The sequence below is a fragment of the Trichosurus vulpecula genome, chromosome 3 (assembly GCF_011100635.1).
Source record: "Trichosurus vulpecula isolate mTriVul1 chromosome 3, mTriVul1.pri, whole genome shotgun sequence".
NCBI lineage: Eukaryota > Metazoa > Chordata > Mammalia > Diprotodontia > Phalangeridae > Trichosurus > Trichosurus vulpecula.
This window is the reverse complement of record NC_050575.1, coordinates 295349496-295366270: the sequence shown is the minus strand read 5'-3', so window position 1 is coordinate 295366270 and position 16775 is coordinate 295349496. Positions and strand designations below refer to the sequence as shown.

The following is a 16775-nucleotide window of genomic DNA, read 5'->3' as shown; positions in this document are numbered from 1 at the left end:
ATACATATATATGTATACATATACACACACATTGGTGAGTAGTCTTCTGGGATCAGATGTTTGTACATTTAAAAAAGTCATATTAAGAATTGTCTCACATCATGTGTCCCCAAGTAGCCTAATTGATTTGTCTCTGGGTGACACCTGAGTTGGACCTAGGAGGTAAGGAAGAACTTCAACCCATATCCGTATGGAGGGAGCCTTTTCACAAATGCTAATTGCTGGGAGAAGACTAAACAAGCAGTTAACAGACATTAGTGCCTGTGATCTAACAGGCATTGTTTTAAACAACAGAGATAGAGAAGAAAATATGAAATAATCTCTGCTTTCAACGAAATTATGTTTAACAAGACACAGCATCAATAAATAGAAGCAAAATACTGATAATGAAATGAATACAGTCTCCACTGACTGTTCCTTCCACAAGACACTGCTTTCAACTCCAGGCATTTTTTTCTGGCTCTCCCCCATGCATGACATTCTCTCCCTCTTATCTCTGTTTCCTTACTTCCCTGACTTTCTTCAAGTCCCAACTAAAATCCCATCTTCTGCAAGATCTTTCTGAATCCCCCCTAGTGCCTTTCCTCTATTGATTATCTCCAGTTTACCCTTTATGTATCTTGTTTGCCTGCTCTCTCCACCAATAGACCATGAGCTTTTAGAGAGTGGGGACTGTTTGGAGGTATAGTTTTTTGTTTGTTTGTTTTTTCCCTTTATTTGTATCCCCAGCACTGAGTAAGGTGCCTAGCACATATTAGGCTTATTGACTGACTACAAATTTCTGGTTCATATAGATACATGAAATGTCCTACAAATCTCCCACTTTTACTTCAGCATGATCTTAAAAAGAATACAAAATTGAACAGTGACCAAGAATCTACTAAGCTCCTTCATCCAGTTCAAGTTTGAAGAGAAAAGAGAGCCAGAAGCTATGAATACTAGATGAAAGATCCTGTCAGAGAAACTAGCATGAGTACAGGTAAACAGGGGAATCCCCAGGAGGGACTGAAGAGAATTGCAACATCTTGAGTAGGGAAACCCCAGCAGGGACAGAAAACTGCAGAAGCATCCTGACTGGAAACAACTAAACACAGAGTTCTGAGCACATAAACCTGGGGAAATGGAAGCTGATGGCAGGAGTCCAAGAAAACAAGGCCATGATCAAAAAGGGCCTGTCCACCCCATTCAGTAACATGTGAATGAGTAGAGCCTAATCTTGACACAAAGTTCCAAATCAGGAACTGAATTTGAAACATGAGTAAACAAAAGATGATACAATACTACCAAATATTATGAGTCAAACAGTGACCCAGAGATAAGCCCACAAGAAGAAAACAATTCTATAACAACTACAAGTGGAACCTCAGGGGAAAAAATGGCTTTAACAAAAGGACGGTGGAACTACCTGGAAGAAATAAATCATGAGATTTTTTAATAGAATTATAGGTAAAATAAGAGTTTTGGACAAAAGAATTAGAAGGAGAATAAATAGAACAGAAAGTAGAAAAATCTTACCTAGGTATCAGAGACTACCTGAAATTTTGAATGGATCAAACAGAACTGAATGACTAGAGGAGAAAAGAGATATTAAAACAAAATTAAAATACTGAAAAAAACAAGAAAATACAATGTCTCTACTATCAAAAGGTACTAACCTGTAAAATAGTTCAAGGAGAAACAATTTAAGAATCATCAGACTCTATGCAAACCATAACTTAACCTTCCTCTTTCTACCCTGAGCCCCAGTACTCCCTCCCCCAAAGAATAGGTCTGGATCTCACATTTTCAGGAATCATAAATAAATACTGCACAGATTCTAGTAAAATCAGAGGTCAAAATGGAAACAGAAAGAATCTACTGGCCACCTCCTGAAGGAATTTCTAAAATGAAAACACCCCAAAATGTCCTAACAAAAATCTAGAGCTTATACGTCGAAGAAAAAGTACTGTAATCAGCTAGACAGAAAGCTTAAGTGCTAAGAAAATATAGTCAAGATCACATAAAACCTAGCAAGTTGCTAAAGGAGTGAAAATCTTGGAATGTGATACTTGAAAAGGCAAAAAATAAAAGCTAACAACCAAAAATAACTTATCCTGCAAGACTGAGCACAATACTGAAGGGAGGGGAAAAAACCAAATCATTAATGAAGTAGAGGACATTTGAGCATACCTGATGAAAAGAACAGAGCTGACTAGAATTTTCAGATGCAAATATAAAAATCAAAAGAAACATAGCGAAATGAATACATTTGAGCAATTTGAAGGAACTAAATAATAAAGTCCTCCTAATAGTGGAAGAAAGATATGTGTCCCTTCAGAATCCTAATGACTTCAAGGGCTATAAAAGGAATTAAAGAAGATGAACAGAGGGATTATGGGTAGTTTGATTCTGTTTTCTTGGTTTTAAGAGAGGAAAGAAAAGGTAATACTCTAGAAAAGAAATAAAGAAATGGGCAGAATTTATCACAATTGGAAAATGAGATGAAAAGTGTATAAAAATGAAGAAAGATGGAGGATTGGGTGTCATATGAACTTAACTCATCTTAACCAAACAAAGGACAGTTGAATAATCAATAAAGAGCCTTTGAGAAAAGGATTCCAACTTGACTGGTCACTAAATAACTTACTTAATTTTAAAGAATTGATGAGTCAAAGAACAAATCATAGAAAAAATAGATCACTTCTTCAAATAAAATGACAAAAAGGAAACAGCATACCAGAACTTTTAGAGAGCTGCCAAAGCATTTCTTAGGGGAAATTGTATATATTTAAATATTGCTTTCATCAACAGAAGAATAGTTCGATAAATTAAAGAACGGATTAACCAAAATGAAGGCAAAAACCAATTGATTTGATAAATACAACAGGCAGCTGAATTTTTTTGAGGAACTAATGAAATAGATCAATCAATCAATCAACATTTATCAAATGCCTTCTTTGTGGCAGGCACTGTGCTAAGTGCTAAAAGAATAGATGAATCATTAATCAATTCCATTGGAGAAAAAGAAAGAGGAAAACCAAATTGCCAGTATCAAAAATGAAAAAGGAGAATTCACAACAATGAAGTAAAGGGAATTATTAGAAACTATTTTGTCTCGTTTTGACCAACAGATTGATAAATTCAATGAAATAGATATGTACAAACATAAAATGCTCAGACAGACAGAAAGAGAAATAGATAATTTTAAAAACTTAATCTCAGAAAAAGAAATTGAGCCATAAATGAACTCCAAGGGGAAAAAGACCAGGTCTAGATGGATTTATAAATGAATTACATTAAAAAATTGTATCACATTGAACATTCAAAGGACAAATAATTCCAGTACTGTATAATCTGTTTGCAACAATAGAAAAAGAAGGGATATTATCGAACTCCTTTTATGTTGCAGTATATAATCTTGATAGCCAAACTAGGGGAAAAAAACTAGAAAGATAAATTATAGATCAGTATCCCTAATGAATATTGATACAAAAATAATGATTAACCTATTAGCAAAGAAGCCACAATAAAATACTAAACTGTTTTAATCCTATGACCAGATTTTGTTTTGTTTTTTTTTAACGAGGAATGTATGGTTCGCTTTTAAGAAAGAATAAATGTAAATCCATCCATGTAAATAGTGAAAATAATATGAATAATATGAATCATAATTATATCAGTAGATAGTAAAAAAAAAGGAATTTCACAAAATACAAGACCCATTTCCCTTAAAAAACATAGGAAAGAATGGACCTTTCCTTGATACAGTACCCTGTTGTTGAGTTGTTTCAGTCATTTCCAACTCTTCGTGACCCTATTTGGGGTTCTCTTGGCAAAGACACTGGAGTGGTTTGCAATTTCCTTTTCCAGCTTATTTTACAAATGAGGTAACTGAGGTAGACAGATGTTAATTGACTTGGCTGGGGCCACATAGCTAGTAAGTATCTGAGGCTAGATTTGAACTTAGCTCTCCAGGCCTAATGCTTTATCTGCTGCATGACCTAGATGCCCATGATGCTATAAGAAGGATCTACCTAAATAAAACCTAGAGTCAGCATTATTTGTAATTTTAAAATGCTAGAGACCTTTCCAATAAATATGAGGGTAAAGCAAGAATGTCCATTATCATTACTATTATTTGATATGGTGCTAGAAATACTAGCTAAAGAAAATAAGGGAATAAGCAAAGAACAAACAAAATTAACACCTTTTGCAGGTGATACAATGTCCTAGCCTAGTTAGAGAACTCTAGAGATTCAATTAAAAAATTAACAAAATAGCAAGATTTAAATAAATCTACACATACTATTAAAAATTAGAAGAAACAAATTGTATAACCTCTCACAGTTATATGTAGATGTATTCTTAACCAAACAAGAGATAGAAGCAATTATAAAAGATAAAATAGATCATTTTGATTATGTGAAACTGAAAAACTTCTGCACAGAAAAAATAATAATGCACTTAGGATGAGAATGGAGGCTGCCAAGTGGGAGAAAAATCCTTTCTGTATTTTTCTGATAAGAGTTTAGAATCTAAGATACATAAACATACACACACACACACACACACACACATATATATATATACATATATATATATATGACTGACAGCCATTCCTCAATACATATATGGTCAAAGTATATGAACAAATAGTTCTCAAAATATTCACACCACATGAAAGAATGCTCCAAAATACTAATAATAAGAGAAATACAAATCAAAACAACCTTAAAGCTTCACCTCACAACTGTGCAAACTGGAAAAGATAAAAAAAATGGCGATAGTCAATATCAGAAAGGTTGTGGAATGATAGGCACATTAATAATACGTTGTTGATAGAGCTGTGAAATGGTACAGCCATTTTGAAAAGCAACTTGAAATTATGCAAGTAAAGTGACTAAAAAGTTAACAAGCCTTGAACCAGAGGCTCCCATTATTGGGTTTATATGCCCCTAAGAAAATCCTTGTATATTTCAAAATATAGCAGCACTTTTTATGATAGCAAAAAAATTGGGAACAAAGTAGAGGCTCATCAATTGGGGAATGATTAAACAAATTATGGTACATTAATGTAATGAAATGTTACTGTGTTGTAAGAAATTATGTGTGTGATAAATATAGGAAAACATGGAAAGATCTATATTACCTCAGAGTGAAGTAAACAGAGCCAAGAAAACAATATGCACAATAACTATAACAATGTAAATGGAAAGAATAGTGACACAACAAAAATCAGAAGTGGTTATTAACAAAATTATAAAAATTAAGCAGTATTCAAAAGAAGACATTTGAGAAGATACCTCCAATTTACCTCTTCATGGAGGTGGTTAGGTCCACAGGTATTACATATTGAACATATTTTTGGATTTTTTCAATGTATTGATCAGTTGTGCTGTTTTTTATTTTCATTTTATTTTTAAAAATAAAATGAATCCACAGAAATCTACAGCCTATATAATACCAGAAAAACGCAACAGAAAGAAATAGAAATGGAAATTGTATTAAAAAATTCTATAGGATGTGTTATGAAGACTTTAGAAAAATCATTACATTTGTCATTTAAGAGATCATTAGTAAGTTTGGAAAGGGCAGTTTGAGTTGACTGATGTGGTCTGAAGTCATATTGCAAAGAGTTAAGAGAAGAGAAAAGGGGACTGAAGATGGATATTGTAAAGATTTTTTTTCTCCTTTTTAAAAAAATAGAAGAACATAAGGAACCCTCCTAATTTATATATTTTCTTTGGAATGATCATACCAAATGGCCAAAATATAAATTGACCACATACAAAGATCTTGTTGAAGTTCTACAACTCTTAGTTCTTTAGATGTTTAAAATCAAAGTAGATTGATTTGATCTCTGTGAACCTCAGTTTGTGAAATGAAGGGGTTGTACCTCCTGACAGAGATGATGGACTCAGTATAGAATGAGACAATTTTTTTAGATATGGCAAATGGGGAGATTTTTCTTGCTTGACTATACATACATGCATATATATATATATATATATATATATATATATGCATATATATATATAGTTCATTGAAAAAAATAAGTTTAAAGAGGCTGGATTAGATAGCCTTTAAGATTGCTTCTGCTTCTAAATCTATGCTATGATTTTTTGTCCTATCCCACCTTACCCTGAAAAGAATTGTTTTAGCTCAGAATTAACATATTTTCTAAAAACTTTTTTTTTCAGTTATCCTGCAGTTTGTGAATTTTTACAAAGCAATAGTTTGTTATCAATAATCAGAGCCCATGAAGCTCAGGATTCTGGGTAAGTGATACTAGAACTGCATCAAGTGTCACTGGAGAGTTTTTCCTTTTCACAACAGGACAGACAAGCTGTCATTTCTTTTCCAGGTATCGAATGTATAGGAAGAGCCAGACAACAGGCTTTCCATCACTCATTACAATTTTCTCTGCCCCAAATTACCTAGATGTCTATAACAACAAAGGTAAAGGAATATGACAGGGTTTGGATTTGAGTTTGATGGGTAAATATGAATACTCACTTAATGTTGTATGGGAATAGCCTATTCCAGGGACCTAGGGTGATGTTAATTACTTGGCTGTATCTCGGTACCCTCAAAATTTGGGGGCTGGAACCTCAGGACAGAACAGAACATGAGTAATGAAGGTAGATCTCATTTGTGTTCTAGAGGCAAAATGCAAGAAGAATATATGACTTGGATTTAGAAAGCTTAGCGTTACATGTCTTTGCACTCGGCTCTCTCAGATTGCTCAGCGTAATTTATTATTTTCTGTCTAATGTCATCTATGTTTAAAGCATTACCTCATTCAGAATAAGTCATCTCTTAGTATTTTAATATTTTTGGATTGCCAAGCTCTTTTTACTGTTCTGGAATTCTCAGAAGTGGTATTGTATAGGTGCTGTCGCTGATCTCAGTTCCAGTCCCACCTCCATCACTAGCTGTGATGGTCTGTGTGACCTTTCAATGGCCTTTGATTTCTTCGTCTCTAAAAATATAGTTTGAATTGGGTGATCAGTGAGATCCATTCCCCTCTGAAAGTCCTGTAATTCTGAATTTCACATGTGTTTTATCAGGATAAGGGCATCGAGGTGGTGTAGTAGGCAGAGCACCAAGGGCCTGAAGTCAGGAAGACTCATCTTCCTGAGTTCAGATCTGGCCTCAGACAGGCTAGCTGTGTGACCCTGGGCAAGTTACTTCACTCTGTTTGCCTCAGTTTCCTCATCTGTAAAAGGAGCTGGATAAGACAATGGCAAACCACTCCAGTGTCTTAGCCAAGAAAACCCCAAATGGGATCACAGAGTCAGACATAACTGAGCAACAAAATTTATCAGGACAAAAGATGTATAGTAGATAGAAGTTAGCCTTGAAGATCCCTAAATTAGATCTAGGTTCAAGTTCAAGTCTGACACTGGGTACGTGACCTTTGGCAAGCCTCTCAACCTCTCAAAGCCTTGGACAACTCTCCTAATTGTAGAAACTGTAGAGGAGGTCCAAACCAGCTTTAGTAAAGAGAATTCCCTCTTGCAGGTATTCCTATATCAATGAAATTGAAAGTCCTGCCCCTCTATTTTTGTTCTATCTCTTTCAGGGCAGGGACTCCTCCTCTGAGCTCTGTATCTTTCTGAGTACTTCAGTTGTGTACCAAGTCATCTATTTCTTAAAATAACACATAGACGAGAACTTATAAATGTTGTTTTCTTCAGAGTTGTCAAATTAGGAAGTTATACACTTTAGCAATGCTGTCATTGCTCAAAATATTTCTGGAATTGCCCTTAGGGCCTTGAACACATTCTTTTGAATATCCTTAGTCCTGGGAAATTTTCCTCCTTTGAGGATGGACTTGATTTTTGGAAATAGCCAAAAGTTATTCATAGGCAAGTCTGGTGAATAAGCCAAGCAGTTCAGTTTCAAAATACAGAAGTCTAACTTTAAAGCAGTAAAACTGATTTTCTTGTGGGTTTTTTTAAACCCACAAGGAGTTTGGGGAGTTGGGGAGTTACCAGAAATTATTTGAGCAGTGCAACATTGTTGGAATAAATGTGTAGAAAAGTATAATGGTATCGTGAACATTGGTTTAGAAGGTAGAAGACTGGGATACAAGTTTAGGCTGGGTTCTGCCGATTATTCATGTGACTTAAAGCGTGCATTTTTGTCCTTTTTGAACCTTAGTTCTTCCATCTTTACTTAAACCTTGCTGAAAACACTTTATCCCTGGCCGTCCTTTCTAGTGCTGAGGGATCCTTCTTCACCCAGCCACCATTATCTGCTTTGATTCCTTTTCATTTGTCACCTCTCTCCTCCTTCATTTTTCTATAGCATTCAGTTCAGATCTTTGTCACAGTTTTCTTCTGGCCTCTAGGTTGTTTCCCCTCCCATTATTGAAGAGGTCAGTGTTTGGCTCAGCCATTTGAGGTTTGATAACCTAAATGTATGGTAGGTCTGTTCAGAAGTTCCATGGCTTTTTTCAGTGTGGCATTCAGCGGCAAAAATGTAAGTTGAAATGGAAAAGGAAAGTGGCAAGGATAACCAGGTTGTCCTTGACAAGGTGGAAGCAGTGGTGGAAAAAGATGGCAGAATATTAAAGGATAAATGATGGCATGTGACTGACCTAGTCAGCCATAAAGGGAGAAGAATGAGGCCAGAGTAGGGTGGTGGACTGGTAAGAAAGAAGGAGTGACTGGAGGTGATATAAAGCAGAGGGGCAAATGGAAGATAGAGAGTTATGAACAGACAGAGGAATTTTAGAGTTCTGGTTTATAAAGGTCATAGAGTTAGGGTTGAGATCTAAGATTAATCATCCCAGTGAGTAGTTGAAGTGGAGTGAAGATCTTGGTAATGCGAGTTAAGAAGGTTGGTGAATTGACAAGCCAGGTTATTTAAAGGCTTCTGCATCTTAATCCTTGGCCTCGTGCTCAAGTCTTCAGTTCTCACAAAATGACTTCAACTACATTGGCTAAATCTGATATACATTTCTCAGCCTTCATATTGCTTGATTTATCTGCATATTTTTACAAAGTCCACTTCTTTTTTCCTGATGGATATCTCTAGTTAGATGTCTGCAGGCACCTCAAATTCAGTGTCTCAAATGGCACTTTCCATGTTCTCCCTAAACCTATCCTTCCAAACTTCCCCATTTCTATTGATTACATAACTATCCTTTGAGCCACTCTTTGTTGTTCCCTGCCCCTGACCAGCATCCCCTTTTCTCTACTTACATAGTTTCTACCCTAATATCGCCCCTGGCTTGGGTTATCAAAATAACCTCCTAATTGGTCTCTCTCTTCAGTCTTTCATCCAGCTATCAAATTGATATTCTTGGCATGCAGATCTGACCATCTTATGTCCCAAATCAGAAATCTTCAGTGACTATTCTAGGATAACCCCTGAGTCTTCCGTAGCCTAGCTCCACCTAGTCCTTCTCTCCTTGTCCCCAATTGTGTACTCGGTGTACCAGTCAAACTGGCCTACTAGCTGTTACCCAGATGGGCCATTCTATCTCTACACTTTTGGTCCTGTAGACCTGGAATGTGCTTTTTTCTCACTTTTACCTCTTAGAATCCCTGGCTTTCTTTAAAGCACAGCTCCTTACCTTCCTCTTCTCCAACCTTGTGATTAGTATTCTCTCCTTCTTGAAATTACTGGTTTGTGTACATGTCTCTTTTTCATAAGCTACCTAAAGGGAGGGATTGTTTGGTTTTTGCTTTTGTAACCCCAGCATCTAGGACAGTGCTCAATAAATGTAGTTAGAATTGAATCCTATGGCATAATTCTCTACTAGTTCTTTTATTTTTCTGGCTGTTCCTTCTCAGTTTCTTTTGCTTGATCATATTTCATCTTTAGCCACCAAGCTATAAGTGGCCCCAAAATTCTGTCTCTAGCAGTTTTCCAATCTAGAGGTGGGGAAATTTGAGACCCTCTAGGGCATGGCAGGAAGGAGTAGTCAAAATTATTGAGTATCTTCAGGTACAATTCCCACTTGACCATACCTTTAAAAATTGAAACAAAGCTCAAATCAAGGGCAGCAAAAGCAAGATTAACACCTCCAATTTACTCTAGCCGATAGTAAATGCAGCAGAATGGTTATTTGATATGGTTGTGCCCAAATAGGATCTAACTTGCATCTGCCCGGGATGAATGCTTACTTGGGCATATCTGCCACTGTCACTGTCAGTCTTTGTAAATTGTTTTATGAAAAGTAGAGGACTGCTACTAGAATTGTTTCTGTAAAAAGGGAGAATATCACTATGAAATTTAGAAATCTGTGCCCTGTAGCTTCTCTTGGCGATCACATCAGGTCCCAGCAGTTTAGTCATTGTTTCTGTGTAGATAAACTCTCAAATTGATATAACCCTAATCTCACTCCTGAATCCTTAATCACCAGTTCCTGCTGTACATCTCCTACTGGATGTCTTATTGACATCTCAGATTAAGCACATCCAATTCATTCCCTTCTCTCCTACAGACTTCTTTTGAAAGCTCCGCTATCCTCAAGCCTAGGTCCACAACTTTGGAGTTATCCTTGATTTCTACTTCTAGTCTGTTGCCAGATGCAACCAGTTCTACCTCCTCAGGCAGAATTCCCACATAGTCACTTCCCTTTGTGTGCCCCCTGTCACCTCTCCTTTACAAGCACTGTAGTAGCATGTTCTTTGGTCTCTATTCCTATTCTCTCTTCCACATAGCTACCAAATTAATATTTCTAAAATAGAAAACATAACTGTGTTAGTCTCTACCTCTTTATTACCTCCAGAATAAGATGCAGTCTCATCCCCAGTCTGGCTTTTCACGTCTTCCCACACTTACCTCATATTACTCCCCTTCATACGTTTTGCTTACAGCCAAACTGGCCTACTAGCTTTTCAGTCAGTCAGTCAATTTTTATTAGGGCTTACTGTGTTCCATAGTTTATTAAATACTTTGTATGTGCAAAGCACTGTGCTAAATGCTGAGTATGCCAGTAGAAGAGTGAGATAGTCCATAGTCTCAAAAAATTTAAACTCTAATTGAAGGAAAGTACACATATAAAAAGGTTCAGCTATAGGCTAAATAGAAAGGCCCAGGGTTGTCCTTATGCCTGTGCCATTTCTAAGTTGAGGCCTTGAGGGCTTTCCTTGCTTCTCTGTCTCTCCCTCGAGAGCCAAGTGTGTGAGTGTATGCATGTCCATCTGTATGTCCATCAGTCTCTCATTCTTGCTTCTCTGTGTCTCTTTCATACACTCACAAGAGGGTGTGCATACTTTCTCCTCAGATTAGTTTCTACTTCCTTAATGGTAATAACAAACATTATGTACCTCTTTATATGGTCTCACTTAATCCTCCAAACCATCAAGGGTAAGTGCTGTGGATATTATTTCTATTTTACAGATTTGCCCTGACATGTCATCATGTCCCATCCCTCCAATAGAATGTAAGTTTCTTGAGGGCATGGGAACTTTTTTCCCCCTTTTTACCCTCAGTGCCTAACACGATGCCTCGGACAGAATAAGTGCTTTATAAATGTTTGATGAATTGTGTTGAGTAAAGTAGTATTTATAATTACTATTTTTAAAAGGCAATATTCATTTAGATGTGTGGGGTTTTTTTCAACTTGGTCTCATTTTTAATCACCTGTCATTTGCTGGTGGGAGAAGTTAATTTTTCTTTTCATGGAAATAAATTGAGCATAGGAACTTTTCAAACTTAAATTCTTTGATATTGAGCTATATATACAACTCATTTAGTTAAGTACTGGGACACTTTTTGAAAGAAGTTCCTATTCCTTCAGTGACTCACTATGTAACAGTCTTTGCTGGACTTTTAAAAAATATCAGTCATTGCAAGAAATATAATCACTTTATAATGGTTGGAAAGAGGCAACATGTTACAGTAGTGTCTAGAAAGCTGACCACAGAATCAGAAATACCTGGGTTCAAGTCCCACCTTTGATATACTGGCTTTATGACCCTGGGCAGGTAGCTTAAGCACTCAGTGCCCCAGAGGCTCTCTAAGATTGTAAGGTGCAAATCTACATTGGTAGGAGAGTTTTTCACCAGGAACTCCCTTTGTAGATGAAATCCCAGGTCTTCATCCAAAATAAATAAATATAGTTTGGAGCCAGTGTATGTATGAGGGGCTTTAAGTGACAAATAGCAGAGTTTATATTTTATCTTGGACATGGCAGGGAGCCGTTGAAGCTTCTTAAGTAGGGAAATGCTGTGATCAGGTGTGTGCTTTAATCCTAATAGCTTGGCAGCAGTGTGGACGATGGCTTGCCTTCTATTCATAGAATCATAGACTCAGCACAGGAAAGGACATTAGACCATCTAGTCTACACCTACATTTGATGTAATCAACTGAGTCCCAGAGAATTAAATGACTTTCCTGTGGTCACAGAGCATCAGAGAGAGAATTTGAACCCAGTTCTTTCTGACTCCCAAGTTCAGCACTCTTTTTAGATTAACTGCCTCACATATTCAGGTATACTTAAGTTTTCACTACATCCTCACATTTTTTTAGTAGTATATCTGTCCTCAAACTCTTGTAATATCTTCCTCTAATTTTCACAACAGTTAACATTCATTCACTGCTCACATGATTGATCATTAGATAGCATTCTGCCTCTGCCTACTCTCGATGCTTACAGTCCAATCTCTCAAGTCTAATTTTGCTTTATGTGTTTGGTATTCTTGTCATCAAGCAGTCTGTGCCACAGCACTCTGGTAAGCTCCTTAAGACAGTTTTTCTGCTTGACCTTTCCATCACCATCCTTATTCAGTAAGTGCTTCCTATTTTTCTTTACTGCTTCCTAAGTATCCCTTAGGAAAAGCTGAGTGGCCGCTAAAACACTGGTTGGTGGCATTCTCCCACTTCCCTCTAAGCGTTTCTGTCCCTTCCAACCTTTCTTCTCCCAGTTTTCCTTTTTCCCAAACTATTCCTTAAGCCTGACAATGGAATATACACATTTATTTTTAATCCTACTGGTTGCCCTTTGAAAGCTAAAAGATTGTTGTCAGTCTCTATTTTAATGGTTACTTTTCTACATCCTTCCCTGATCTGTTATACTAAGTGTACATCAAGGCTTTGTTGCTGCTTCTCTCAGCATTTTCCCATCATAGTCCTCTGTTCCCATGGCCCAGTTCCCAGATTTGTCTCCTGTATTGCTTAAGGGCGCATGTGAAATACATTTTTAAAGTAATCATACATGTTGTAAGGTAAAAGCATTGTTGAAGTGTAAAAATGATAAATTAGATTATTTTGTTAAAATTTTCTTGTATAAATAACACCTATGTAGCCAAGAATAGAAACAATGAAGAAAATGGGGGGGTCGTGGAGAAAACTTTCATAGACAGTCTTTCAGATGGGATGTGATAGGCTTTGAATATTGCTGTGGGGTAGATGATGATGAGCTGCTTGATTTAGAAAAACATGGAAAGACTTGGACTTATGAAGGAAGATGCTGTCCACCTGCAGAGAACCAGAGGATAGGAGGAAATAAGCATAGTACAGTCTTACATATATGTGTATGAGTGTATGTGTGTATTTATGTGTGTGTTTATAGATATCTGTGTATCTATATTCACACTTAATTGTAGCCTTGGGGGCGGGAGAGGGAGGGGGAAAAAGTAAAGTAAAAAGTGCAGAGCAGAGAACAAAAGAAAACCAACAAGGAAACAAAGAAAAGGTGGGCAACTTTGAAAACAATGTGTAGTATTTATTATATAGGTTTACTTGAAATGGAAATTTATTGTTTTATATTGAATCCTCTCTTATGGTCTGCTGTGTACATGGCAATGTTTTTTTTTCTCATTTTGTATTTAAATTTAAAATCTAAAAATTTACCCAAAAAAGTCATACATAAAAATAATGGGAAATATCTCCATGAAGCCTAGTATTGCATAGGTACTCATTAATCTTAAATATTTGGGTTACTTTGTCACTAGGAGTAATTTCATATTAAAAAAGGTGCTAAATAGTCACCTTTACTTAGTAAGAAATCATTTTACCTTTTTAGTATGACAATGGTAGCAATTAATAACTATTGTTTATAATGAGGACAGGTTGGCATTTTAATATTTTAACTTATCACTGAAATGTGTGCAACTACATGAACCTGTTAAAATTTTACATCTCTTGCACAGCAGCAATATACTGATTATGGGGGAGGGGGAACAGAGAGAGAGAGAGAGAGAGAGAGAGAGAGAGAGAGAGAGAGATCTTTTCCCTTGTTGTGCATAGAAATGACTTAAGCCATTGATTCCAAGTCACTCCACACAGTATGACAGTTTGCAGCCACTAATGTGAATTAATAATTGTCCAGTTATAACCCTCCAAAGAACCAAATCTTTTCCTATGAAGACTAAACAGTAAAACAAGCTTACTTATATAATGTAAAGCCTTCCAGTTAAATCTATAAAGTTCCCATAATGCCCTTTTGAAGTCTTAGAGCTCTGCCTACCATGCTTTGTAGTTTTATTATACGGAACTCTGCAGGTAGCATAATTCCCTGGGAAAGTTAACCAAGAAGATGTGAACTTCCTTTCCAGTCACAAGTCCTGGACTTCATAAACAAAATAGCCTGAATTATAGGTAGTGTAAGTGTTTAAAGCAAAATAAAGAGAAACAGTTGCTGTAACATGTTCTTAATGTGCCCAAATTCTCTTGATTTATTCTCTTTCAGCTGCTGTACTGAAATATGAAAACAATATCATGAACATCAGACAGTTTAACTGCTCTCCACACCCTTACTGGCTTCCAAACTTCATGGATGTTTTTACATGGTCTTTGCCTTTTGTCGGGGAGAAAGGTAGGAGAAATAAGTCATCCAGACCTCCCTATGCCTAAATCAGTGATTAATCACAAGATGATGTGTATTCATAGCCCCAGGCTCATGTAGACATGTACAAATAATTCAGTATTAGAGGTTGGGGGTTTTTTGTTTACTGTATATTTTGGCTATGTTTTACTTGATTCTTAGTCTTAATTATAATGAATTATATTTGATTTATTGAAAATAGCTAAAAAAAATTTAAAAAAAAGAAAAAAAAAGAAAATAGCTACTTAATGGAGTAACTCTAATTTGATCAAGCATTAAAAGTAATACAGTCCTTACATGCATTGAACTGTAGTTGGGAGTCAGTATACCTAGGTTCAGATTTTCTCTGCATGTACATCATTTACCCTTAAATTCAGTTTCCTTATCTATAAAATGAGGATTATAATAGTAGTGATTACTAACATTTATAGAGCACTTTAAGTTTTGCAAAGTATAATTCCTTCACAGGGTTGTTGTGATGGAAAAATTTCTATCAACTGTAAGGCACCATAGAAATGTAACAATATAATATTGTATTTTCAGAATTGTATTGTCGCATTTGATATTAACTATACAAACATAGTCCTTTTGGCAAGTCGATTGTGAAACAAAATTTTTTCTGTCTGTGTAGATCAGTGTAAGGTATTCTGAAAAGTTAGCTAGCAAATTTTCGAATAATTGGCATATTCTTTGAGGATTCTGTAATGGATCAAATGAGATATTTAGCCTTCATAATCTGGAGCATCTGCATGAGATACTTAATTTTAGGGTTTCTTTCACATTATGTTTAAGTATTTAGAAATAACTGCTGAAATTACAAACAATAAATTGTCTCCAAAAGAGAAATATAAGTCACATCTCCCCATTCTTTTACAAAAGTGGAGGGTCTACAGGTGTGGGAAATTGCATATAATGTGAAACTTTTCCAATGTAATGATGAATTTTGCTAATTTTTAAAAATATTTTTATAGGTGATGGCACTTTAGGAGGGGTAAAAAAAGGGATACAGAACAGGAATCTAGGTGATACGAAAACAAAATTTGTCAATTAAGTAGAAAGATAATTCTCTTCCATGTGTTTGTATATACACATGTTCTTTAGAGAGAAAATATTTTTAAGTGTTTAAGTTTTCCTTTCTTTTTTATCCCTTCACATAGTCACCGAGATGCTGGTTAATATTCTCAACATATGCTCTGATGATGAGTTGATTTCAGATGGTGATGAAGCATTGGAAGGTAAACTTGGATTGTTTTTAACAGGAGCCAAGGCAGGGGAGATTTGATTTTAAAGCTAGGTTAAGATTCATGCCCACTGATCATGATCTGATTCTGACAAGTTAGGCCCAGAAAATTGAAGTATTTAGTTTATAGTCAGTCTTGTTTATTGAGCTACAGTTCTCTTTGGATCCTTTTGAAATCACGGTGAAGTTCAGTAACATCTTGTGGTATCTATGTAAAGAGAAATAAGAAGTTGCTTCATGTTGTTATGAAGGGTGCTCCCTTTATACAGAGAGAACACAGACCTGCTGTTTGTTATATGAGTGCTTTGCACTGTTTTTCAGCACTGGAAATGGATTGCGTTCCAGAAGCACACATTTGTGCATTTGGGTTAAACTTAGGAGGCACTACAGAACTAGGTTTTACATTGTGCAAAGCTACCCGATTCAACTTGGTAGCAGGATTTTAACTTTGGCCTTAATAGTTTGTTGTTTCAACTAATTTAAGCATACCGGTTGAGACTTGATTGTAAAAGTGCCTAGGGTGCATATGTTTAGTTTAGCTCTCTTCTCTTTTCCTAGTTCTAAAGCATGTGACTTTTGGAACGAGTCCAGACTACTGGTGCTTCTCACTACTACATATACTTTAAACTTATGAATGTTAAGCTGATCTGCTCTTTTCCCGCCCTTCTCATTACCAACATTATTCAAGAAATAACACCCTCTGGGACTTCATTTAATAATGTTATTTTAATGTTGTGTGGAGGTAGAAAGCATATTGGAGGATCTTAG

The 16775-nt window shown here is 36.0% G+C and overlaps 1 protein-coding gene across 2 annotated transcripts in view; it reads left to right on the top strand.

The window, feature by feature from the left end:
• The window catches only part of PPP3CC (protein phosphatase 3 catalytic subunit gamma), a 116619-nt gene that overhangs the window by 87406 nt on the left and 12438 nt on the right, over window positions 1-16775 (top strand). For both annotated transcript variants that reach the window (XM_036748938.1, XM_036748939.1), the window contains exons 7-10: window positions 6180-6257; window positions 6344-6438; window positions 14633-14758; window positions 15925-16002. In XM_036748938.1, the coding sequence (XP_036604833.1) occupies window positions 6180-6257; window positions 6344-6438; window positions 14633-14758; window positions 15925-16002 (377 nt within the window). The remainder of the gene's footprint in view (window positions 1-6179; window positions 6258-6343; window positions 6439-14632; window positions 14759-15924; window positions 16003-16775) is intronic.